The following is a 26746-nucleotide window of genomic DNA, read 5'->3' as shown; positions in this document are numbered from 1 at the left end:
GCCACCTGTTTCTGCCTTTGTTTTGTTTTCCTCTTTTTCGGTTTAAATAAATTGTAAAAGAACGCTTTAAGTGTCTTTTCATTTGGTTTCTGTCGTTTGTGTTGTTTTTACTCCTTTGACTTATTGATAGACAACAAGGGGGAGTAAGAAGGTTTATTTTTATTTATTTTGTTGTTTGTTCTTTTATTTTGTTGTTTGTGATATTAGTTACAATTGAGATGTTTTTCTCAGGGGGAGTAATTACATTACTATTTTGCTATAACCTGGTTTTTCTATGCAGGGTCTTTCAAAATAAACTCTTAAAATATTTTTTTCTATCAAGTTGCCAAAGGGGGAGATTGTAAAATCCTTTATTGGCTAACTTTAATTTAGACAAAAATATTTTAAATGAATTGAGAAAAATCAGTAGCATATCCTTATTGATTCATGATTTATTATCAAATTGATTCAGCTGATTTTTTAGTGTGAAAATATCTTTTAAGTGTGAATATTTTTTTACCTTATTTATCACAAATAAACATTATTTGGTAAAAATATGTATGTCAATTATCTTAAGATTATTGTTAGGGATTATGTTCATTCTGGAATATAGAAGGTGTCGAAAATGAATATGGGCAAAAGAAATGACCATGTTCGTTCTGCCAGATAAAACTGATGGCATTGCTGACTCATCAGTTTCATTTTCTGTCAACAAATAATTCATCTAGCTGGCTGATTTCCTAAATCAAAGGAATTTGCAAATTGATTACAAAGATCTCAGAGAATGCTGACATTGGACGATTTCCTTGCCTATAAGTATCTTGCCAAGAACTTTGGAATTTTCAGCTCTTCCATTTTGAATATTTGTAAACATTATGTTATTTTGAAGAGTGTTTGTATTTGTAGAGATTAAGTTTGTTCACATTAATCTTTGTGAGAGTGCTGAGTGTACTTGTGGATATCTATCTAGTCCCTTGTAAATAGGTAGTGTCTATTGTGAACGAGTTCATAAAGATCTTCGGGAGAGGATTCTATCTAAGTCTCACTTCGGAAGGAAGTGAGCACTCGCTATTTTTTGAAGGGATTTCAAGAGAATCAGCGTTTTATCAAAACCAGATTCGTAGAGAAGAGTACAATAAGATTGCGGCAATAGTTTAAGAGGGAGTCTTACATTGTTTAAGTCAATGCTTTTGGACACATTATTTCTTTACTAATTGGTTTATTCTCTGGGCGTGGCCCCGTGGATGTAGGTTATTTGAAAGGATATATGAACCACGTAAAAATTCCTGTGTGTTGAATTTTTTACCTGTTTTTCTGTTTCCGTTTAAACAGTTGCATAAGTAGTGTTAACAAAATGGGAATCTGTCCAAACAACTTATTCATTATTCCATATTTAATTAAGTTGTTTATTTTAAATCACTTGGTGATATTACAATACAGAATTTCACTAATTATTTCCCATCATCACAAAATAAGACAATTATATAACATGCTACCACATTACCCAATAATCCACTAGAGATTGTTTACACAATATGTTAATTAATCACATACTGACATATAATATATTTTATAGATCTCACATCACAAAACTACACCAACATGTATGTACAAAAAATTACAAATCAACGTGTGAATAAATCTTACTACATTATTATGTAAAATAATGTATTATAAAATTTAAACCACCATGCTTACCCATAAGTGGTTTGAGACCAACCTTTACACTTACCATAAAATGAATGTTCTCCATCTCCTTTCTAGCCACCACCTCTTGTGATGTGTCAAGAGTGTCACATTGATTCTCTTTCAATAGAAACTTTGATTGTATCACCTTCTAAGATAAATAGCTTTTAGATTGTTAGAAATATATAACAATGAAGATTATTACAATCAAAATTAACACAAAATATATAGCATTAACTAATAATATTTCACAAGTGAAGGAAAAATATTACATAACTTGTGTAAATTATCATAAGGATAGGAGGTAGAAGATGAAGATCTCAAGGTTTAAACAAGGTTCAAAACCTTTGTCCTAAAAGCTATTTCCTCCATCTTAAGAATATTTTGGGAATACTACGTAGAAATGCTTCTAAGGATTTATCAAATATTCTCACATACTTAGCATATTGTTCTAAAGATTAGCATGTCATCATAAGTGTTCTAATGTATATAGTGTGCTTTTTCATATACATATAAGTGAGCAAAATTGTCTCTATTTATAGAGTTCTCATCCACTATCAGATTTTCTAATTCAACCAAACCCCATTGGGAGTTAGAAACATGTACACAACAACTATAAAATATTATAATTAATGAAAATCAAATCCAAGATGTTTTACTCCTTTTACACATCAATTGATAATATTTGTGAGAGTTACAAACCGTATTATCATCATTTTTAAGAATTGTAACTTCACTCTATATGTTACAAAATTTAATATGATTATCATTTCTCAAATTGTAACTTCACAATCTAAGTTACTTTTGACAAATAATATTTGTCACACTCTATTATTTGTGACATAGTTTATTTAATCAAAATATTATATTATTTATAAAATAATTTAACACTATTCTTAGGATTTTATGTGATTATAATTTATTATTATTATTATTATGGAGAGGTGTCAAGGTTTTACTTTTACTAACATAATTATGATTATGACTGACTTGATAGGGTTTTAAAATTAATTAATTATTTATTTTTGTACAGTTCTTCCTCTCATATGCCCGCCAAAGTTAGGTATTTCAACTACTTTTTAAAAGTCTCCGCGAGAGAGAGAGAGTTGCTCAACATAGACTCCATGGCGGAAAAACCAGAGGTTGACAATGACAATGATAATGACAAAATGTAGTGGGCTACGTGACTGTCCTCTCTCCAGCAAAAATCCAGGCAGTGCAGGCCAAAGCATCAAACTTTCTTTTCCCATCAGCATATCATCGAATAAGTTCCCTGCACTCCCCAACAAATTTCTTCACTTTTATCTATTACTATGTCACCTAGTTTCCATCGAATCTTTTCTTCCCGCCAAACAGGACCGATTCAGAGAATTCTTCCTTCGGCTCCGACTACGAATAATGGGTTGTGTTCAGGCGAAGCACGACGACTCGCCGACCCAGACCAGGGGCAGCGTTCAGAGGTTGAAAGAGGAATATGGTTATGCTGGCGGTAGTAAAACTGGGGATGGGTCAATAACTGGAAAACAGGTTGATAAAGTAGTGGTGTTTCAGACTGAGGGTATTAAAATGAGTGTGGTCGATCTTGGTGGTGGAGCGGAGCTTGAGAAGGAGACTAGTAATGGCGGGAGTAATAGAAGTATTTCGAAGAAAACTGTGAAGAAGAACAAGAAGAAGAATAATATAGGAGGCGATGAGCTTGTTAATGGATGGCCTAAATGGCTTGTAGACAATATAGCTCCAGAGGTTTTGGCTGGTATGATTCCAAAGAGTGCTGATTCCTATGATAAACTTGCTAAGGTTAGTGTTTTGCTAGTTGTAATGATTCTGTCATTTAGCGAAGTTCAATATATTCAAGGCATTTTTTTTCTTTCGTTTTATTATAAGATAAATTTGTTTGTGTAATCTTTTATTTGAAAATCTAGCCAGGGCTGCAGTTCTTGTTTCTAGTATCAATCCCACTCCTTGTCCCCGGAGAAAGAACAAAATCACAATATTTGGTCAAAATTTTAATCAGAACTTTGTTTAATGAACATAAATAGATGACCATGGAATCATTAATAAGACCTTTCCTTCTAATAGTAAATTTCTTTTCATTCCTTCAATTCCCTGTAAATTTCTCATTGTCTATATACCTTTGTAGAAACATAGAAAAATGACTGACCTGTTCCAATTTTATAGTAAGATAAGGTTTGAATTGATTTTGGACGTTTGGTGTATATAGATAGGCCATGGAACCTACAGCAATGTGTACAAAGCCCGGGATAGAAGGACCAGAAGGATTGTTGCTTTGAAGAAGGTCCGATTCGATACATCAGAGCCTGAGAGTATCAAGTTCATGGCAAGAGAGATAATGATACTACGGAAGCTAGATCATCCTAATGTCATTAAGCTTGAAGGGCTTGCCACATCAAGAATGCAATATAGTCTTTATCTGGTTTTTGATTTCATGCAAGCAGACTTGACCAAAGTTATCTCCCGTTCGGGACAGAAGCTCAATGAAGCACAGGTTTGCATTCCTCTTCATGTTCCTTACATTTACAATAACTACTTAACCTATGCTTCAGTTGAGCACTTGGGATTTTTTGCCACTGGAAAGTTTGAGGAATCTGTAAATTGATCACGGTCACGTTCTTTATGTTTCTTTCTTTTTCCTTTTTGTTTGAAAACTTAAATGTCAACTAAACTAATGAATACATACTGAAAGCTCCATCCATGTGTTATTCTTCAGAGGTTAAAGAAACTCACAGGCATACATTGTTGTCTTGCATACAGGTCAAATGCTATATGCAACAGCTGCTTTCTGGGCTCCATCACTGTCATGAGGTGGGGATTTTACACCGTGACATTAAATCTTCCAATCTGTTAGTAGATAAAAGTGGACGACTCAAAATTGCAGATTTTGGGCTCGCAAATTTCTTTCCTCCTAAACCAAAGTGTCATCTTACAAGCCGAGTCGTGACACTCTGGTATAGAGCTCCAGAGCTTTTGTTAGGTTCAACGGATTATGGAGTTGGTATTGACCTTTGGAGTGCTGGATGTCTATTGGTTGAGATGTTCATTGGACGACCATTCTTGCCAGGCAGAACAGAGGTTAACATCTTACCTTTTAATTCCAAAATTATCAACCATTAAGGAAATTGAGTGAAACTAATTCAACTTCATTTTTCCCCCTCATACAAGTTATTAGTATCAATTTGTCATCCTAAGAGAAAAAACTATAGAATGGTACAGGGAAAGAAATGACATGTACTATTACTCTTTCTAAAAATGACTTTCTATTTTGCTTCTTGTCCTTTGATCACTTGCTTATTTTTCATGACCAGATTTCTGATATTCGTACTGTTCAACATTGTACTGCTATTATTTTGAAGCCACAAATAAAAATTCTTGTACGATGTAATTTAACACCTGCAAATTTTATATCTGTTATTGTTTTGCATTCAGGTTGAGCAACTTCATAAGATCTTTAAGCTTTGTGGTGCACCCTCAGATGATTACTGGAAAAAAATGAAACTACCAACAAGCTTTCGGCCACCTCAGCATTACAAACCTACTCATGAAGAAGTCTTCAGGAATTTTCCATACTCTTCTTATGGTCTATTGACCCAACTTCTTGCTTTAGACCCAGCATGCCGAGGCACTGCTGCTTCTGCTCTTCAAAGTAATGTGAGTACAGAGAGAATTTGCTACCCCTTCTCCTTGTTTAGGTGAAACTTGAAACAAGAAGATTCAAACAGTGTAAAAGAGTGTAGATTTTGTCATAAACCGTAAGAGAATTAGGCAAAGGAGGAAAGTTAATCACTGCATTTTAATATATATTTTTCTCCAATAATGATTAAACCACCCCTAGTATGATAGAAGAAGAAACAATGCTTGAGAAGATTTTTGAATGTCAATAGAAAACATACTAGTCTTTCAATTCATGAACACTGTTGCCTACAACTGCAGTCCTATAATGCCTATAAAGTTCTGCTGATTATTTAGAGGATTATCCCTTTAATTAGTACTTTCAAAACGAGTCTAGAAGAAAAAAAACATGATAAATAAAGAAAGAATTAGTCACGTAGAGGTACAACTTTGTTAATAAACTCTTCTTCTATTTCCCTCTTGATTTTTCAAGGACTGGGTCAAAAATACTATTCATGGTCTCTCTTCTGAGTATTCTTTCTGGTTGCAGTTCTTTTGTGCAAGTCCCTTGGCGTGTGAACTTTCAGCACTACCAGTTATCTACACAGAGGAGAATGAAGCAACTCAAACCAAGGACAAGAAGTATGTTTTACTTTGTAACTTAACCTTCCGCATTTGACTTCCTGTTAATCTTTCTGTCCTATTTGAATATAGTATGAAAAGTAAGCTACAATGGAAAGTTAAGTTTCAAAGTATTGAATATATTTTAAGATGAATTTGAAATAGTTGGATGGAAAATTGGAATTTGTATATTTTCATTTTTTTTAACTTATAACATCATACAGCTGAACACAAACAAGGAAAAACATTTTAAGGTGTAACATTTCACCGCCAGTGAAATATATTGTAATGTATTTTCTTTTCTTTCCATTGACATATTATACTGGAAGACTACTATGGTCTCTCTTATTTACTGGATAATTTGAATCAAAAGTTTATTTTTAGATTGTTTGGGAAGCCACCACCTCATAGAATTTTCATTTGCTATCAAAACCAGTGGTCTAGGTTCTATTGGATAAGGTGGCTGAAGGTTTATTTTCTTGACTTAATTGATTCGGTTTTTTCTTCTTTCAGGCCGAGGAATTCAAGATCAAAGAAATTATCTCAGACAGATCACAAAGCTCGTCGACAGGAGCTACTTCGTGAGCAGGCTAGACGTGCTAATGAACCTTCTAACAAGGTAAACTTGCAGTGATAACTTTCATTTCATGTAATACGGTGTGCATGAGATTTCAGAACAATTTATTGGACAAATCTTGATCATGGAGTTTTCATTCTAGAGATTCCTTGTAGGAAGAGACCTTTGGATGAACTCTAGCTAGCAAATAAAAGCTCCTAAATAATATCTATTTTTCAGGATTAATTATTCCTCAATAGAGAAACTTTAATCTTGGTACCTTTCATTACTAGAAAAGAAGAGAATTTTTAAAGCCTTTTTCTGGTAAAAGGAAGTACTAAAGGATAGTCTTTTTAAGGAAAAGTAAAAATACAGTTTTGTTAAGTGACACACCTTTTTATAACCAATTGTATTTTGTTTTGACAAAATTGGCTTTATCTCATAATATATTGATAGGCCACCATTGACCTTTGTCTATGCTAGAAGACGTTAGAGTAGAGCTGAGAAAGGGTAGTTTGGGGACTGAGAAAGTAGTTATAACAGCAAGTATTATGTAAGGGAGGGTGTAGGTTTATTCAGTGGGTACCTAAGTATATAAGGGGCCCAAAAAGTTAGAATGAGGTGTGGAATTTGTAAACAGTAATTGGAGAGACTAGGCTCTCGAATCCTAGAGTTTATGGAAGGAGAATTCTGACTATTTTCTGTTTCTGTTTGGTTGTGCATTTTTTTTCTGGTTCCCTGGCTTGTTGTTGCTGTATTGTTTGAAACTGACAGGTTGATTCTTACCAAAGTGGTATCAGAGCATTCGATCTCATGGGGCCAAAAAAAGATCTGCAAACGGAAGTATTGGAGGAGAGAATGGAGTTGTTGCAGTCGGAAGTTAGGAAGGAATTGGATGGCTTCAGAATTGAATTTCAGCACCTTCCCAAAGAGCTGGAATCGATGAAGACAGAGGTTCTTAGGCTACCGGCTATGGAGAAGAAGATGGATTTCTTGGTGGCTCATTTGGCTCAGCTGTTACAGGCATCGGGGAAGCCGACGGGGGGCTCTATGACCATGGAATCCGACAGGCAGCGACGCACGATGGAGGAGGAGCATTCACCAGGCGGCCAGAATTTTTCCCCCACACCCCCGATCATTGGGGAACCTTCCAGCCAGCCTCACGATCAGCAACAACCATCATCGGAGCCGCCGTTTGCGGGCCAGACCTTCAGCCATGATTATCGGCCACCTCGAATGGAGCTTCCGCTGTTTTCCGGGGATAACCCCGACAGTTGGGTTTACAGAACAGAGAGATATTTCTTATTGATGCATTTGACGGAGCCACAAATGTTGGAGACGGAAATCATCGAACTCGATGGGGATGCCTTAACGTGGTTCCAATGGGAAAATCAGAGAAGTCCGATCACTTCCTGGGCAACGCTGAAACGGCTGATTTTACTGCGATTCCGTGCGGCACCGATTGGGTCATTGTCTGAGGAGCTTCTGTCGATCATCCAAACGTCCACAGTCAAGGATTATCGGGTGCGTTGGGAGGTCCTTGCTTCACGTGTTCCAGATATCCCTGAGCATATTTTGGAAGGCAGCTTCATGAGAGGTCTGAAGGATGAGATAAAAGCTGCTCTGCATATTCTGCAACCCATTGGGTTAGCCCAAATCATGGATACAGCACAGAGGGTTGAAGAAGGAAACCAGTTGCTGCATTTGGGCCTTGGGTTTCGGCCCAGTTCGACTAAATCAACTCAGTCATTTCCAGCCCATTTGAAACAAGCCCTAAACCAGTCTGCTTACCGTGTGCCTCAGCCGAACGCGTACGGACACCCAGCCTCAAGTGCACCGTCCTCGTCACCGCCTACACGCACGACCGTTCCCAGTTCCGTCGCCGGTCAACCACCCAAAACGCAGCAGTTCCGACGGCTTATAGAAGCCGAATACCAAGACAAGCGCGCGCGGGGTATTTGCTTCAAGTGCGATAAGAATTTTTTTCGCGGTCATGAGTGCGAACAGCGAGCATTACAGGTCCTTTTATTGTAAGATGAAGAGGATAATGCGAACACAGATGACTCCCCGCCACCTTCGCCAGATTCAGAGGAACTTACAGCCGGCGAAGAAACTTTGGCAACCTTGTCCCTCAATTCCTTGGTGGGCATTTCATCCGCCCATACAATGAAGTTGGCTGGCCATATTGGACAACAACCAGTAACGGTACTCATCGACAGCGGCGCGACCCATAATTTTATTTCTATGGACGTTGTATCGGCTACAGGGATACCGATTACAGCAACTACGTGTTATGGGGTGTTGTTAGGCACCGGTGGGAAAGTGCGGACGGAAGGAATATGTGCACAAGTTGAGCTGGATTTGGGAGCTTTGCGGGTGGTGACGGACTTTCTTCCGCTGGAATTGGGAGGAGCTGATGTAATTTTGGGGATTAAATGGCTGGAAACGCTGGGCAATATGCAAGTGAATTGGCGTACAATGATCATGAAGTTTGAAATGGCAGGAACTTGGATAACATTACAAGGAGACCCAAGTTTGTGTAAGTCGCCCATTACATTGAAAGCCATGATTTGTTCGGTAGAACGGGAAGCCCAAGGGTTTTGGGTTCACTTTGGGGCGTTAATTACAGAGGAAGAGACGGCCATTCCTGCAATTCCAGCAGCCATTAACTCTGTTTTACAGAAATTCCAGCAAGTATTTCAGTCATCGTCGGGTCTCCCTCCTAGCCGAGCTAGGGAGCATGTCATCACACTTAAGCCCGGGTCGCAGCCTGTTTCGGTGAGGCCGTATCGCTATGCTCAGGTGCAAAAAAATGAGATTGAACGGCTGGTCTTAGAGATGCTACAAGCGGGTATTATTCGCCCAAGTACAAGTCCATTTTCGAGCCCGGTCCTTCTAGTGAAAAAGAAAGATGGGAGTTGGCGTTTTTGCGTGGATTATAGGGCGTTGAATAGGGAGACGGTGGCTGATAAATTTCCCATCCCCGTGATTGATGAGTTGTTAGACGAACTCTATGGAGCCCAAGTGTTTTCAAAGCTGGATTTAAAGTCGGGTTATCACCAAATTAGAGTGGCTGCCAAGGATGTGGAGAAGACTGCTTTTCGCACCCATGATGGACACTATGAATTTCTAGTCATGCCATTTGGGTTGACCAATGCCCCAGCCACATTTCAAGCCCTTATGAATGAGGTTTTTCGCGACTATTTACGCAAGTTTGTTATGGTTTTTTTCGATGATATTTTGGTGTATAGCAGCTCATTGGAGGAGCACATGCACCATCTCAGCTTGGTTTTGGACTGCTTATTAACTCACCAATTGTATGCCAATCACAAGAAATGTTTGTTCGCACAAGAGAGGGTGGAATATTTGGGTCATATAATTTCAGCCAAGGGTGTTTCAGCCGACTCAAGCAAGATTTCAGCAATGAAAGAGTGGCCAACCCCACAATCAGTTCGCGAACTTAGAGGATTTTTGGGTTTGACTGGCTATTACCGTAAGTTTGTGCGTGGGTATGGAGGTATTGCAAGGCCTTTGACAGACCAGCTGAGAAAAGATGCGTTTGGGTGGTCAACGGAAGCCCAAGATGCTTTTAATCGGCTTAAGGAAGCCATGAGTTCTGCCCCTGTTTTGGCGCTGCCCAACTTTGCGGAACCTTTTGTGGTGGAGGCGGATGCTTCAGGCGTGGGATTGGGGGCTGTTTTAATGCAACAAGGACAGCCAATAGCGTATTTCAGCAAGGTATTATCAGCCAGAGATAAGCTTAAGTCGGTGTATGAAAGGGAATTGATGGCCATAGTGTTGGCGGTGCTTAAATGGCGCCCATATTTACTTGGAAGGAAGTTTTTGGTGCGGACTGACCAAAAAAGTTTGAAATTTCTGTTGGAACAACGGCTGGTAGCGTTAGAACATCAAAAGTGGCTCACAAAGTTACTTGGATATGACTTTGATATCCAATACCCACCCGAGTTAGAAAACAAGGTTGCCGACGCGTTATCAAGACTCCATGGGGAGCCCATCCTCGCTGCCATTTCGGTTCCAAACCTCATTTCTATTCCGGACTTACAAGCACATGTTGCAAGCGACCCAACGTTGGCTGGAATCATAAAGGAGTTATCCATGGGCAAGCCGAGTGGGGGCTTTTCTTTATTTCAAGGCTGTCTCAAGTTTAAGGGGCAGCTGGTTTTGCCATCCTCTTCACCATTTATACCATTGCTATTGCAAGAGTACCATGGCAGCAAAGTGGGGGGTCATTCGGGAGTTTTTAAGACATTTCAAAGACTAGCCGCTGACTTGTATTGGAAAGGAATGAGGAAGGATGTGCAGAAATTTGTTATGGAATGTTCGGTGTGTCAACAAAGCAAATATTTGGCTCAATCTCCTGCTGGGTTGTTGCAACCTTTGCCCATTCCGGAACAAGTTTGGGAAGATATTTCCATGGATTTCATTGAGGGGCTGCCCACATCAAATGGGTTTGATTCTATATTGGTGGTAGTCGACCGTTTGAGCAAGTATGGACATTTTATTCAGTTGAGACATCCTTATTCAGCAGCATCAATAGCGGCTGTCTTTGTGCGCGAGGTGGTGAAACTTCATGGCATTCCGCGGTCCGTTGTCTCCGATAGAGATAAAATCTTCTTGAGTTTATTTTGGAAAGAGTTGTTTAAACTCCAAGGGACAGCACTCAAGCAAAGCACCGCTTATCACCCACAATCCGATGGACAAACGGAAGTGGTGAATCGTTGTGTGGAAACATACCTCCGCTGTTTTGTGAGCTCTAAACCCAGCCAATGGGTGAAGTGGCTACCTTGGGCTGAGTATTGGTACAATACTTCCTTTCATTCGGCAGCGGGAATGACTCCTTTTAGAGCTGTCTACCATCGGGACCCTCCACCATTGATTAGATTTGAGTATAACAGCACTAAAGTCGCGGAAGTGGAGCAGAATTTGACGGAAAGAGATGCTGTTTTGGAACTGTTAAAACATAATTTACAGCGGGCACAACAGAAAATGAAGCAACAAGCGGATAAGAAACGGCGGGATGTTCATTATGACGTGGGGGAGATGGTGTATGTGAAGTTGAGACCATATAGGCAGCGCACCGTAGCTAAACGCGTTAATGAGAAGTTGGCGCCTCGGTATTTTGGGCCTTTTAAAGTGACTGCACGAATTGGGGCTGCTGCTTACCGCTTGGACTTACCAAGCACCGCTGCCATTCATCCAGTTTTCCACGTCTCTCTCCTTCGGAAGGCCTTGGGTCCAAACCAACAAGCAACAGTTCTTCCAGCAGGTCTCACGGCTGATTTAGAGTGGATGTTGGAGCCCGAATCAGTTCTGGAAGTTCGGCCAGGTTCACATAAGGAAGCTCCCCAGGCGTTGATTAAGTGGCGTCACTTACCAGATTTTGAAGCAACATGGGAGGACTTTGGCATGATTCAAGACCAATTTTCGACATTTCACCTTGAGGACAAGGTGAAACTCCTAGCGGGCGGTATTGATAGGCCACCATTGACCTTTGTCTATGCTAGAAGACGTTAGAGTAGAGCTGAGAAAGGGTAGTTTGGGGACTGAGAAAGTAGTTATAACAGCAAGTATTATGTAAGGGAGGGTGTAGGTTTATTCAGTGGGTACCTAAGTATATAAGGGGCCCAAAAAGTTAGAATGAGGTGTGGAATTTGTAAACAGTAATTGGAGAGACTAGGCTCTCGAATCCTAGAGTTTATGGAAGGAGAATTCTGACTATTTTCTGTTTCTGTTTGGCTGTGCATTTTTTTTCTGGTTCCCTGGCTTGTTGTTGCTGTATTGTTTGAAACTGACAGGTTGATTCTTACCATATATTTAACCCTTTTCCTTTGTTTTTTCTTTTCCAGGAAACTAATTTTGATCAACCAAACATGTACAGCCAAGATACTGGCAACAGTGCAAGCAGCAGTACATCATCAACGAATAAGCAAACAAAAGAAGAAAATCAGATGATATTTCAGACATATTTATCTCCAATTCTCAAATCTCACCAAAAGATATTTGCAAGAAGTGAGGCTCATCCGAAGGGTCTAAAGAACATTAATTTGGATATTCTTAAGAATATGAAGAACCTCACTCTCTTAGAGGCATCAGTCACTGATATCATGAACCCCAAGGAAGGTAGTGCCTTGGCTCAGTATTTCAGGTCTCTTTCTGCTTTGGATTTTCGAAATCGTGATCCTGAAATCTCAGACATATCCTTTGGATCAGAGAGAGAATAATATAATCAGTTATTATTACTATTATCATCATTGTTGATCTAGATTGAATTGTTCTTATATAATTATAAACTTTATATCCAAATCAATTCATTTTCTTTTCCTTACTATTTATAAATACTTCATATACTGGATATTCATTTTGTCATTCAAATACGTATGGATTTGGTTATCTTTATTTTTTAATATAAGTTGGCCTCTAAATTTACATTCATAGCAATGAGCACAATAATCTTATTTTGGTTTGGAGATTCTTTATTTATTTATTTTTAAAGAAACAATTCGTGGAATGACTTTCTTTTTTTAAAAAAGGAATAAACTTCATTAAGACAAAACAGAGTTACACTGAAACGGGCATGTCTGCCTCAATGATAGAACAAGGAACACAAGGAAGATCACTATTCCACCAAGCGCGTGTGCTTCATCAACTAAAGCTAAATTGGCTAAACAATGGGCTAACATATTAGCCTCTATAAAATCAAAACAGAAACCACAAAAAACCAAAGTTGGGAGTAGGACTGTGTTATGGGAAATTGCATTAAATCGGGTACCATAACAAAAATACCTTTCCATTATGTACATGTCAATTTGATTCTATTATTTTCCTTAGTTCCAAAAATACCCTTGTCATTTGTTTCCCTCTTTCTCTCTCTACTCTCTCGGATGCTCTCTATTCTCTCCCTCACTCTCTCGGTCCCGAATTCAAAATCCCCAAAGTCTCTCACTCTCCTTTCGCATTCGTTGTCAGATTTGTGGGCATTGTCTTCTACGATGACGACTGCACATCAGTGGCAAGAAATCTCGACCGGAGTAGGCGGGTAGGCGATAAAACCCAAGAGATCAACGAAACAACCCCGAAATAGAAAAATGAGAGTGATTTACTTGTTTATTCTGCAATAAATTGTCTGGGTCTGCTTTATTTGTTAATTTTTTGTTCATAGGATAGATCGGGGCTGGGGAATGAAGAAATCTGAGTTTTTTTTTCAAGATTTTTTATGCACGGCTGATTTAGCACTTGCCTCGATAGACCTCAATAGGCCTCGATAGAATAAGACTTATGACTGATTTAGCACCTGCCTCGATAGGCCTCGATAGTTACCAGATTATTTAAAATTGTATTTTTAACATTATTTTTCCAGATGCCTGAATTGATTGTGCCATTGGAGAAGCACTTTCCTGGTCATGTCACCTATAGGGGTAGTGCTTACTTGGAAACCCTTATAGAGAAATTTAAGAGGCACGGGCTAATTGAACGGGCACAGGCATGCTCGTTGGGACAATTCTTCAAGGTTAAGTCGTTTAGTTTTTCTGGGGTTTTGCTGCATCAGCTTATGTTGCGGAAGGTGGAAAGCTAGAAGGCTGAAGAGGGCCACTTCTACTTGGGCAACATTCTTTGCAAATTTGGGATTGCAGAGTTTGCCCTAGTCATCGGGCTGAATTTTGGGAACACTCCGCCCCCAAACCAGTTGAGAGAGCATCTTTTAAGTGATCGGATCATCCATGAATACTTTAATGGTGATTCGAAGGTTAGTTTCGGCCAGTTGGAAGATGCTCTGAAGGCCTCGACAAACCCAGAAGATGCATTTAAGCTGGGTTTGTGCTATTTGATAGAGGGGGTACTAAATGCCCCAGAGAAGACAACGACGATATGGGGTGATTCCCTGGAGATAGTTGAGGATCTTGACTACTTTTTCAAGTATCTGTGGGGGAAGCTGTACTTCAAGAAGGTTATTAAAGGAGTTCACAAGGACATGCAGAAGCAATTGAAGCATTACGAGGCGAAGAAGAAAGAGGGTTTGAGCAAAAAACAGAAGGAGTCGAAGTATAGTTTCTATGGCTATGCACCCGCACTTCTTTACTGGGCTTTTGAGGCCATGCCAGCTCTCGGGAGTAAGTTCGGTGAGAACAATGGGAACCAGATTCCGAGGATGCTTAGCTGGGCTACGAAGACCAATATCACTATTTTGACAGCTCAGTTGGTTCCTATATTCGCCAACTGTCGAGTAAGTTCTATTTTATCTTGTTAAATGTCACAAATTAATTGATTAACGATTTATTTTTATAAAGTTTTTCTAACACATGTTATTCAACCATGCAATTAGTGGTATTTTCCATGCTGAAGCCACGTCCCAGTGGGGTGGTCTACTACAATATCTCCCATATGTTGATTCCAGGTTATTCCCTGAATTGGAATCAACTGTGGGGGAGGCTGGGATTGCAGCGAAGGAAGTAGTGCTTGAGAAAGAGGCAGAGAAGCTGGCAGAGGTTGCAAAGGAAGCCTCCATTTTTTACGAGGATGTCCCGAGGGTTGAGGAGGGCACTTCATAGGCCTGTGCACCTTCCTCTAGTCAGGTTGCCCAGCCCGATTATGAGCGATTGATGCAAAGGCTCAAGAGGGTTGAGGAGGCCCAGGAAACCTTACTTCAGAATCAGACTACGATCATGGCTCAGTTGGTGCAGCTGCTTTCAGTGGTCTCAGGTCGATCCACCCACGTAAAATCAGATACAAAGTCTGATATCTTGCCTGAGGAGTACGAGCCCGGTGATCCACCCTCCACTCCATAGGCCCAGACATTTGTAGTTGCCAGTGACGCCGACAGTCCCAATGTACGAGTACTACAACCTGAGGAGGCAGTTAGCCTTGAAGTTGTCAGGAAGAAACGCAGGCCCAAGCGTTTTGATGATTTCACCGACCCAACAAAGAGGATTAGAGTAGATAAACAGGGGCTAGTTGCTAAACCTTTGAGGAAGTGTGATCCGCAGCAGGAGAAGAGCTTCCATAAGTGGATCATTGGGAGGATCGACAACAAGAGAGATCGGAACGTCCATACTGGGACGCACAATGTGGCATGGTTCTTGCAGTTGCACACAATACAGACTTGGCTTTGGGATTCATTATGTAAATTACATTTATGTTTTCAATTCAATCTTAAAATATATTTATTGTATTAACGAATTTTCATGTTTTTTCAGCATATTGATGTCGCTGCACATGATACGCCGTCGATGCCACTTTTATCATGCTGCATTTTGGTAGGATGCTGCAATCATGAACACCACCTTCCCCCAAGTGTGCCTGGGTCATTGGAATCATTTTAGAGAGACAGACACTAAGTATACATGGGACGACGACGTGCTGAAAATGCTGAAGGGCGATGATAATCAATTCCTCGTATCCTCGAAAAATGTGAGTGAAGTATATTTTGCCTTGCACGTCAAGAAAGCCGCACATTGGATCACCATTGAAGTCTCCATTCCAACGTGGTGCATCAACATTTATGATTCCAACCATAGCGTGCTTAGTTCGACTCTATTGGAGGAAGTGATCAAGCCTTGGTGCTTATTGTTGCCTTCGTTGTTGTGGTGTTTTGACATGTTTGACGACCATGACGACCTCCAGACATATCCTGAGTAGAACACAAATCCTTTTTCGTATTTCTCCTGAGAAGTGTCCTCAGACTAAGACAAGGCATTCCCCTATTTAATTAATGTATATTGAAATCTGAATATTAAAGTTATTTTTATCTTGTATTGACACAAAATCGATTATATGCAGTGGGGATTGTGGTATGTTTGCCATCAAACATATCGAGCATTTGGTTTCCAGGCTACTACTCGATACCGTTATCGATGAGAACATCTGGCATTTCAGGACCAAGTGGTGTGTGGACCTATTCTATCAGAATTTGTCCCCGTGATGCTCTTTATATTTTCTTGATACACCTTTAGTATAATATAGCATATAGTTAGTTTTGTATATTGTTTTTTATCAAACATTATTTTTGAAAAAGTTATTAAATAAAAAACTACTAAGTTCACATAATGTGTCTACCTCGACAAAACTCGATGGGTCAAACGAACTACCTCGATAAGCCTTGATAGCTAAAAAATAATACTAACCAAATCTGCCTCGATAGGCCTCGATTGACCTCGATAGAGTCATAATAATACATAATCATGTCTGCCTCGATAGGCCTCGATAAGCCTTGATAGACCTCAATAGGGTCATAATAATACATATATCTACCTCGATAGGACTCGATAGACCTCAATGGGTCTAGATGAAGGCCTATCGAGACAGACAGTAACATTTTTGTGAAGAGCTATTTATTTAGATCAAAACCAACAAAGTATTAGAAGAAGTACTGAATATAATAAATGCAGCAAAATCAATTGAATAATTATAGAACAATTTTTTTTAAAGCCTAACCTTACATGACTTCCTATTGTTCCCACTACCACCACATCTGCTACACTTACGCGGCTTGACAATCTTTTCCCCGCGTGAAGCATAGCAGTTTGTCTTTTGCCTACCCACTTTCTGCTTCTTGGGCCTTCCTACAGGGGTTTTCTCAATGGGGACGCTGACAATCATATCTCTGATGTGATCAGAGATTACCCATTCATCCTCGTTCCCAACAGGGTAAATAGTTTCTTTATAAGTGTCCCTCAATGCCTCGATTCTATATTAAGGGGAACACAATGAGTAAATGTTTATGCTTCTTTTTTTGGCTGCATCAAAAGCATGAACACAGGGTATCCCAATGGTTTGGAACATGCAACAAGAGCACGATTTTGTGGCCAAGTTCACCTCACCATCACCATTACCATCGACCACAAGAAATTCATCATGACCAAGGACTTGGACATCCACGAAAATTGCTTTATCACCTATTTGCTTCAAATCCTTTTCCATCTCAGGTGATAAAGCAATTGTTGCTTTTGCAGCTCTTTCACATCTATCTGCAAGCCAAGACTGAAGAGTGAATCTTATGAGTTCAAGAAAAGTGGTGACTGGAAAGCTCCTTGCCTCCTTGGTTTTATTGTTAAAGCTTTCTGCGTAGTTACTTGTCATGATATTGTATCGGTTACCAGGAAAATAAGCGCTACTTCACCTTTCAAAACCAATTCCCTCAAGATATTGAGCAATGGGTGGATCAATTACCTTAATCTTGTAAAAAAACTTGTGAAATTCCGTTCTTGAAAATGCGTACGCTGCACACCCCATGATGTATTGACAGTGGTCATTTTTTAATTTTGCCACCACATTCATACAGATGTGATGGTAACATGTATCGTGATAGGCATCTGGGAACACAAGCTCCAAAGCATGATTGATGCTTTTATGCCTATCTGATACAAAAGCTAGGTTCTCAACGTCCCCTATGGCTTCCTTCAATTTTCTCATGACATAAGTCCAAGAGTTATGGTTCTCACTGTCCACCAATGCAAACGCAATTGGAAACAACTGGTTGTTTGCATCCAACGCAACAACACAGAGCATGTGGCCACCATACTTATTCTTCAAGAATGTGCCGTCCACATAAATTACAGGACGACAGTACTGGAAACCACGCCTAGAAACACCGAGGGAAAAGAAGCAATACAAGAAACGATCATCTTCTGCTACAAAATCAGTAATTGTACTTGGGTTCTTATGCTCCAACTGACACAGGTATCTAGGTAACTTGGAGTATGATTCCTCAGGTGTCCCTCTAACATACATAAGAGCCTTTTCTTTGCATCTCCACACCTTCTCATAGCTCATTTCGACCCCAAAATGGTGCTTCATGTCCTCCCTTATGTTGTTTGCCATGTACCGAGTACCATTGGTAGAAAATTTCCTCTTGATTAGGTGCCCAACACCCCACGGTGATGCTTGAAGGTGGTCCTTATCTCGAATTTCTTGTGAGCAAGTCTGTACTTCGTTGTATACTGTAATCTCAAACATTTCAGATCACATTTTTTTCTTATCCCTCAATCTCCAACCACAATTAGGATCCTTGCAGGTAATGTACCACACATCAGTACCATATTTCTTCACCATAAACTCAAAATTATTTTTCATTGCAAATATGGATGCTTTGGTTTTCAAATCAAGCTTGTTCTGAAAGAACTTGCCAAGGTGCAATTCTCCTGAAGCTTTGCTGATTGAGGAATGATGTTGATGTTAGGCCTCTATATCCTCTTTGGTAAACATGGGAGCACTCCATGTTCTATGATCTTCACCTAAGTCCAATGGAGAACTCCATCTAAAACTATCATCGATTCCACTTGGACCTAGACGACTATTGTTGGTCCCATGTGTTTGCCGATCTTCTATTTTATGCTCCTCAGCTACCATAACATCTGAACTCTGTGGTGGCAAATCTGCCTTAATATCTGGCCAACCAAGATATGTTGCATCAACAACAGGATTGTCGTTGACATAAGGATCATAGCCATAGGGATCATACTTCGCTGTGTCATGCAAATATGGCGGATCTGTAACGAGATATCATCATGGACTATAACGTCTGGATTTGTCTCAGGAACAAATGTTCCAGCCTCACTTTGAGTTCCTTTGAAACCATGACATGGGGGAGAAATGTTCTCTTCAAATTGAACTTCTTTATTAACGTTGGGAGAGGCCGATGCATTTCTTATACCTCCCTTCTTAACCAAAGTCACACATAGAGGAATGAGCTTCTCTACAGATTTCAATGCTAACCTAATGAATGCACGCACATGCCTATCATTTTTTATAACGGTAGGTTTGACGGATTGTGATAGGTACGGGACCTCAATTTTCAAGTCATGCACACATTTATCCACTTCAAGCTCATTGTATAGAATGTCAAGCAGTTTCTCTTACGTCACACCCTTCTCCAAAGGCAGAGCTTGATTTTCAGCATCCCTGAAAATCCAATCCCTATTTTTGAGTTTCCAAACTCCATTGAATGCAACAAATATGGAAACAGTAGAATCTGCATAAAAAAAGGTAAAAAAGTTAAACTACAACATATTTCTATCGATATATATCGAGGCCTATCGAGGTCACATTATCGAGGGAAATCGAGGCCTCTTGAGGAAAATAATCCAATTAAATTCTTATACACCTATCGAGTTTTATCAAGGACAGTCGAGGCACATCGAGGCATATTGCCCAAAAAAATTCTTATGAACCCATCGAGTCCCATCGAGGCACATACTATATTTTAAGTTCTATGCCTCTATCGAGGACAATCGAGGTATCCATTGGACATCACTAAATGGGGGTTTATCAAGGTCCATCGAGGACCATTGAGCCTCATTGAGGCATCAAGATCCTAACACTGTCGAGGCACATCGAAGTCCATCGAGGACCATCGAGCCTCTATGCATGCAACCCATCGAGGCCTATCGAGTTTCATCGAAACTCATCGAGGCAGACAAAAAACCAAGAAAAAATTGTAGGAAGTATCCAAAATTCATTGCGACAGTGAAAAATTGCAATAAAACACAAAGGCATACATAGATCTGTTCGAAATAGCACAAGTAATGTAGACAAACAAGTTTCCTCACTAAATATAACAAATATATACTTACCCATATGATTTTTGCCCCTATATCCGAAATCCAAAATGAAGTTTCTTGGCTTGAAAGGATTCACAATTTGCCCCTATATCTGAAATTCAAAATGAACTCGAAAATTAGTATAGATTAAGATAATGGTGGTTGATTTGTTTTTTTTTTGTTGAGTATGAGAACTTGAGAGATAGAGAGGGAAAATGTAAGAGATAGAGAGTGAAGACTATGAGAAAAAGAGAGGGAAAACTTATGTCAGGGCATTTTGGGAATTCAGGGGAATACTAGGATAAAAATGTGATTTTTTTTTAATTTTGGTATTATTTTGTCACGGGACACTGTTTGATGCATAAAAAGTCAATTTTCCCTTGTTTATACTCTAAATGACCGTCTAAATCACTACAACAAATCTGTTTCTTATTGAGTAGTGAGATAGCATTGAAGCAATCAAATTTCACAGAAAACTTGGGACAACCCAAGTCGTGAGCCAACATCAATCCTTCCTTGATTGCACAGAGCTCCGCAATTATGGCTCCGAAGGGACTGGGAATATGACCAGATCTGGAAGCAATGGAGCCTCCCCTCCAGTCTCTAGCCACTGCCCCTACTCCGTAACTCGAGCCATTAGATCTTACAGCTACATCAACATTAATCTTGATAAGCCCCTCAATCAGAGGTTCAAATCTAGCCTTAGTTCGAGCCATCTTTTGCTTCTGCAGAAAGTTAGCCTTCTTATAGTCTTCTAGAAATTTGGAGCACCATTATAGCATGTCGCTAGTAGTAGGAGCCATCCCTCCATGAAGGATACTATTTATTATAAACCACAACTGCCACGAAATGCAAGTAAAGAGTTCAAACTCCTATATGGAAAGTGCTCTTCCAATCCTAGTAAAAAATAAAATAAGGTCAGCAACAATACAATTCTAAATATGCTTCCAAAAGCCACTTGCTTCCAAAATTTAAAAACAGATGGGCAACACCATAAAGCATGATAGACATCCTCCTCATGGCCACCATTGCACCTAAAACATAAACATGGTGTTGATGTCGAAAATTTGAGTTGCTATTTTTGGAAGTTATTATTTCTAAATCAGTCACTCAGCTTTCTTTTTCGATATCTTTTCTGATTGAATTCTTGAATATTTGAAGTAAGTGGGAGCACTTGAGAGTTACAGAAAACTCTCTGATGCTTAAGACAGATGAGTATTTAGTTAAGTAGAGTAGTAGAAAGAATGAAAAATGTGAATCATAACAATGTGTCAATGACCATCAAATAACATATCATAAAGTGTTATTTATAGATAATAAGAGGGGTCAAAAGTGGCAGGAAAGTCTCCATGTGATTGGCAAGGCCAACTATTTTTCCCGCCTGTTTACCTTTTAAAATTTGTTTTTAGCAGAAGCTAAGATGGGAAGGCGTTTCCTTTTGATTTCTCAAATTTGGTCTTTTCTCAGTCCCATGGATCTCACCTCTACACATACTTTTATTGAAACAGTGCATTGTGAGGAGTACTTATTAGGAAAATTATATGGGTTGAATATTTTGGGCCCAATAATTGCCCCTCGGCCCATGTTCAAAAGGTATAAGTGTTCTGTCATAGGTCGATTTCTTCATCAAAAAGAAAAAATATTCGCAACCTTTTTCATATTTTGACGCATTAATTGAAATTAATCATTAACTTTGTATTTTGTCGGATACGTTGCAATGTGCAACACCTCTGCTCCACAGTAGACGACAAATGCGACACCTTTGCTCCACAGTTGAGGGAAAATGCGACAGCTCTGCTCCACAGTAGACAACACATGTGACACCTCTACTTATAATCTAGTGATAGACATGACGTCTTTGCCTTTGATTTACTCGTAGATGTAGTTCCTATGCTCTCATAAACCGGCATATGTAGTGCCTATGCCCTCATCAAATGGCAGAAGTAGCAAAACATTGATTTTCCATTAAGCACAACAAAATCTCTCAATAGCCAAATCCACATCAGACTATCACAATTTTGCATGTCTTTGGTGGTCACAGACATTGAATGAACGATAATCCTCAATTATATTCTGATTATGGAAAATGACCTCTAATTCTACACCCACTCGAAGGCCAATTTCAAGATCTTGATGTCCATTCGTTCGTTGGGAAATTCATCTAGAAATGGAGAATACGGGTCTTTAGTACATGTGACATGTTTAGGTCTCCTCGGTGATAGAGCTTTGCTTGATGATCCATTCCCTTTCTCAGATCCAAAATTTTCTTTTCATAATATGGGCCTGACTCTTTGCTTTTTGATTGATTCCCGAAATATCTACCTATGCTTGGCTCTATGCCTCGGGTAGGTTCTACTTCAGCATCCTCTGCATCTCAACCAGACTCTGCTATTGTAGGCTCTGTTGGGAGAGAGTGAGATTACACCACCACAATAATAAGATTCTACACACAATTATCCTTGTTAGAGACCAACAAAAGATTGAGATAGTGAATGCAAACCCTAGTTTTAGACCAAAACTCTTGGATCTTCTGGAAAGCTTCAAACCTTTGTTAGAACACCACTTGGAATTTCTTCTTCTTAACGGGAATCAAAACAAGACTTATACACGGGGGGTATCACTGTCCAAATTCTCTATTTACTAGCCCTTAATGGCTGCTTGAGGCTTTTCTAGGAGGCAATGAGAATTGAGATTGAACAAGTCTTTAAATTCACAAAGACGAGCATTTTCTTAATGAATTTCTTGGAGAAAACTTGTGATCTTGAGAGCTAGAGAAAGAGAGGTTAGAAAGAGATTTGAGAGAGTGATCAAGTCAATCAAAATTCTTAGAGAACCCTTTTATAGTGTAGGCACCGTCATCGGTTCCAACAAATAGGATTAGAGCCATTAAGCACATCATTTGGAGCTTAAACCACGTGTCTATACAGACACGTCAGGCGACGCGTCACCTGCCTGTAGACGATACGTCGCCTACCAGTAGGCGATGCAACACCACTAGAGTGGCAACACAACACCAGTTTGACTGGTCAAAACTCTCAAAATTGACCTTAAACACTTCCAAATTCTTCCAAAATTTTTTGAACATCCTTGGATACCTCATTATATAACCTTGGACCCAAAAAACACATTTTTTTAAATGCCTACAATAGAAACTCAATTTTCACATCTTCACTATGTGAAATCATTAAGTGTTTTACACCTAGCTTGTGTAGTAACACTTGGTTGAAGCAAAAATAGAACAAGACACAACATTAATGGGTGCTCCTAAATCTATCATTAAATGAACAAACCTGGTTTTACCAATGGTCCATGGATTTGTAAACATCTCAGGGTCCTTACACCTGAGTGGTAACTTCCTTTGAAGAACAACAGAGACATTCTCCCCCACACTAATAATTAAAAAGGGAAGAATGTGAGCCTTGGAAACCCTTTTTGTGGCCGCCGAAATTGAGAGAGAAAGAAAGAGAGGAAGTGCACGAGAAAGAGAGGAAAATGGAGAAAGGAAGAAAGACAGAAAGAGAGAAAGAAGGAGAAGAAGTGTGGGGTTCCAAGATCTTTAGGTATGTGTTCTTGTTTTGGTTTTGATTTTGAATCCCTAAGTCTAAGATTCTTCTTCTCAATTCTAAGAAGTTTGTTCCTCTTTTGTTTTGGTGAGGTATTTTGAAATCCATAGGTGCCCAATATTGTTTTTCTTTTGTGTTCTTGAACACTACCAAGGAGGTAATGGGATTTCCTAACCTTTTATTGATTTGATGTTGATTTATTCTTGTTTTTGGCCATGGATTATTGTTTGATGTCTTGAGAAAATATGTCTATGTTTGATCATTTAGTTTTGATGAGTATAATGTATATGTTGTTTTTACTATTGCTAAGATGAATACATGTATGGTGATGATCTCTTGATTAGAAGCACGATTAGGGTTTTAATCAAATTTTGGAAACAAGAGTGTATTGTTGGATGTATGTTCCGACCATGACATGTTTTAGGTCTAGGGTTCTTTTGTTGCTTTTATTTGATTATTTATTTATAAGCATGATGGGTTGATATTGTAAAAAAAAAAAAGAAGCATGATTTAGTTGTAATTCTTTATGTTTGATAGGGTATTCGAACAAGGCTTTGTTTTTGGGGTTTTATGTTTTTGAAATTAATTAACTCTTTGATGCATGCTAATTTTAATTTTGGAATGCATAAAAATATAGGAACATGTTAGGTTAATGGTTAAACATGAATATGGGCATCCTTAAATAAAATAATGCTTGTTTATTTTTGGTTTATATTTTATGGTAATGTAGCAATAGTTTTAAAAGAGCACACTTTATGTCTTAAAAATTCACATTTTAGAATTAATATAAGTAAAAGGAGATTTTGACATTTTAATAATGTATTTTTCTTCAATAAAATATATGCAGATTTTTATGGTTTAAAGATTGAGAAAAAACTATTTTTTTTAAAAAGATGCTTAGAAATTGATTTATTAAAAATGTGAGTATTAATAGTTCTTTTTACCAACTTTTAGGTCTTCAGATTCTTTTTAAAATTTGTTTCAAACATGTTATGAGTTTAAGGTAATGTGAAACATGAGTTTTGGTCAAAATTTTGTAAAACAAAGTGTCACATTTTTTTGTACATTTCAACCAAGTCTAGAATTTCAAGTTTGGATTTGTTTAAAATTCTTATGTGATTAAATCTATGATTTTATGTACAAATAGTAGCATGATAAGTGGTATTTCATGCATTATGAGTTTTGTAAAATTATTTGTAACCTATAGGTTTCGGCATAGGCATTTAGAAAGTGTATAAAGCTCTTGCAAAATTTTGTGATATGCTTGTGTGAGTATGAATTGTGATTGATACCAAATTGTACTTGCTAGGTTTAGGCTTTTGAGGAAGTGGTCCTGTGCTGTTTGGGTTTTGTGTTTGGACCTGAGGTAAGGAAGTTAGCTAGATTTCTATTTTATTTTTTAAAGGATTCTAGTTATGAAATATGTATGGATTTGTTTTTTGTTTGCTTAACCTAGTGCTGCACCATTATTAAAGGAAGATGTGCCTAAGATTCTGGATAATAGGGGTGCCATGTAAGTGGCCAAAAGGAGAGTCACATGTGATCATTAGACAACATGGGAGCCATGATCTTATGTTGTATGCTTATGTTGCTGATCATTGGACAATTGGGGAGCCATGATCTTATGCTGTATGCGTATGTTGCTGATCATTGGACAATAGGCGTGCCATGATCTTATGTTGTATGTTTATGCTTATTTTGCAATTGATCTTATGTTTATGATTATTATCTTATAATGTACGATTATGCTTATGTCGTAAATAGTCTCATGTTTATGAATGCCTTATGTTGATAATGATTCCTATAAGAAAAATATGTTAAGAATGTATGAGATATGTCACTTATGCTTGTATGTCGTGTTTGTACTTCCTTACTCGGATCTTAGCTCACCCCTTTCTTTCTCCCTTGCAGGTAGACACTAGGTATACTTGTTAGGCACGCATGGTGATCTTAGTAAGTTTTCCATAAAGTATGTATGTATGTTGCGGGGAGCCAGTGAACGAGAAAACGATCTGGAATGCCATAGTGCCTTAGAGTATTTTCTTATGTTAATTTATCACTGGGATGTATTTATTTACTTTAAGACTTGTTGACGGTGAGAACTCGCCAACTAAGTTGAGTTGGAAGAAATTATCAAGTTAGGATCGTCAATAAAAAAGCTATAGAAATCAAAGCAATAGCTCAAGAATTATGACAGAATAACAATGGAGAAATCAATCAATCTTTCATTAACTCTCAAGCCTCTGCTACAGTAAAACTTCCAACCCCCTTTCAGGTGGTGTTCCAGTTCATTTTATAGTAGGCTCTAATGGCCTTAGGTACATAGTGGTCCAGGAGACCAAATGGTACATAAGTACTATGTCAGGGGAGTGGCTTCAGAGGTTGTGGTCGTACATCAGCACAGGAGCAGGTGTCAGGAGGATGTCTCCACTACTTGTCTGTACCCATATCTGATGAATGGCGGCAGGCGTAGTGGCGCAGGTGGTAGTGGTGCTGACTCTGACCTTTGGCCGTAGACGTACGGACCATAACTCTTATCCCAGCAGTCCCACTGATACGGGTGTCCGTACTCAGTACTAGGTCGTACAAGTATGTCCCATTCGACTCGTACTGGGGCCTCTAAGCGTAGGGGTCTCTGGGTGTAAGGAATGGGACCCTTGGTGCATGGATCTACTCATGTGGCCACTCGGTGACGTAGCTCTCATCCCTTCGCGAGGCCTCCTCGGAAGGCTTATTGATGGCGCGGCTCTCTTGGCTGTTCACGGGGCCGAATGTGTTGCGGATGCGACCCCCATGAGGCTATGTGCGAGGCCGCCACCACGGGGCCTATTTGGCGAGGCCACCTCGTGGGCATGGGCGAGGTCACCACTTCGGCCTATGAGGCGAGGCCACTTCGGCCTATGAGGCGAGGCCACTCGGGCCCATAGCGAGGGGCGTCGCGCGCGGGGGCCGAGCGAGGCCAGGAGGCGCTGCGCGCGGGTGCTGAGTGAGGCCAGGGGGCGTCGCGCACGGGTGGCCGAGCGACGCCAACGGCGTCGTGCTGGACGTCTGAGCGAGGTCAGGGCGGCTTCGTGTCTATGTCTCGCAAATGGGGGCTATATGGCAATGATCCTGTAAGGCACGGGTCTAGATTCGTGGCGTGATAGCGTGATAACTTCCCG

At 39.4% G+C, this 26746-nt stretch overlaps 1 protein-coding gene across 1 annotated transcript; it reads left to right on the top strand.

Annotated features, from left to right (window-relative positions):
* Nucleotides 1–2794: 2794 nt before the first annotated feature.
* Nucleotides 2795–12912, top strand: LOC133803506 (probable serine/threonine-protein kinase At1g54610). Its single transcript, XM_062241575.1, has 7 exons — nt 2795–3462; nt 3887–4171; nt 4438–4755; nt 5110–5331; nt 5843–5934; nt 6427–6532; nt 12337–12912. Exons 1-7 carry the CDS (start codon nt 2815–2817, stop codon nt 12709–12711), a joined length of 2046 nt encoding a protein of 681 aa, XP_062097559.1. The 5' UTR covers nt 2795–2814; the 3' UTR covers nt 12712–12912.
* The last annotated feature ends 13834 nt before the right edge of the window (nt 12913–26746 follow it).

Source organism: Humulus lupulus, chromosome 1, assembly GCF_963169125.1.
Source record: "Humulus lupulus chromosome 1, drHumLupu1.1, whole genome shotgun sequence".
NCBI classification, from domain to species: Eukaryota; Viridiplantae; Streptophyta; class Magnoliopsida; order Rosales; family Cannabaceae; genus Humulus; species Humulus lupulus.
Note: the sequence above shows the minus strand (reverse complement) of the source record. Positions and strands in the feature narration are given on the sequence as shown.

Bases quoted from the DNA above. Each gene is read 5' to 3' on its own strand.
- LOC133803506 (XM_062241575.1), top strand. From the start codon at position 2,815: ATGACAATGATAATGACAAAATGTAGTGGGCTACGTGACTGTCCTCTC. The intron at 4,172-4,437 runs GTTTGCATTCCT...TCTTGCATACAG, and splicing joins AGAAGCTCAATGAAGCACAG to GTCAAATGCTATATGCAACA. The intron at 5,935-6,426 runs GTATGTTTTACT...TTCTTCTTTCAG, and splicing joins ACTCAAACCAAGGACAAGAA to GCCGAGGAATTCAAGATCAA.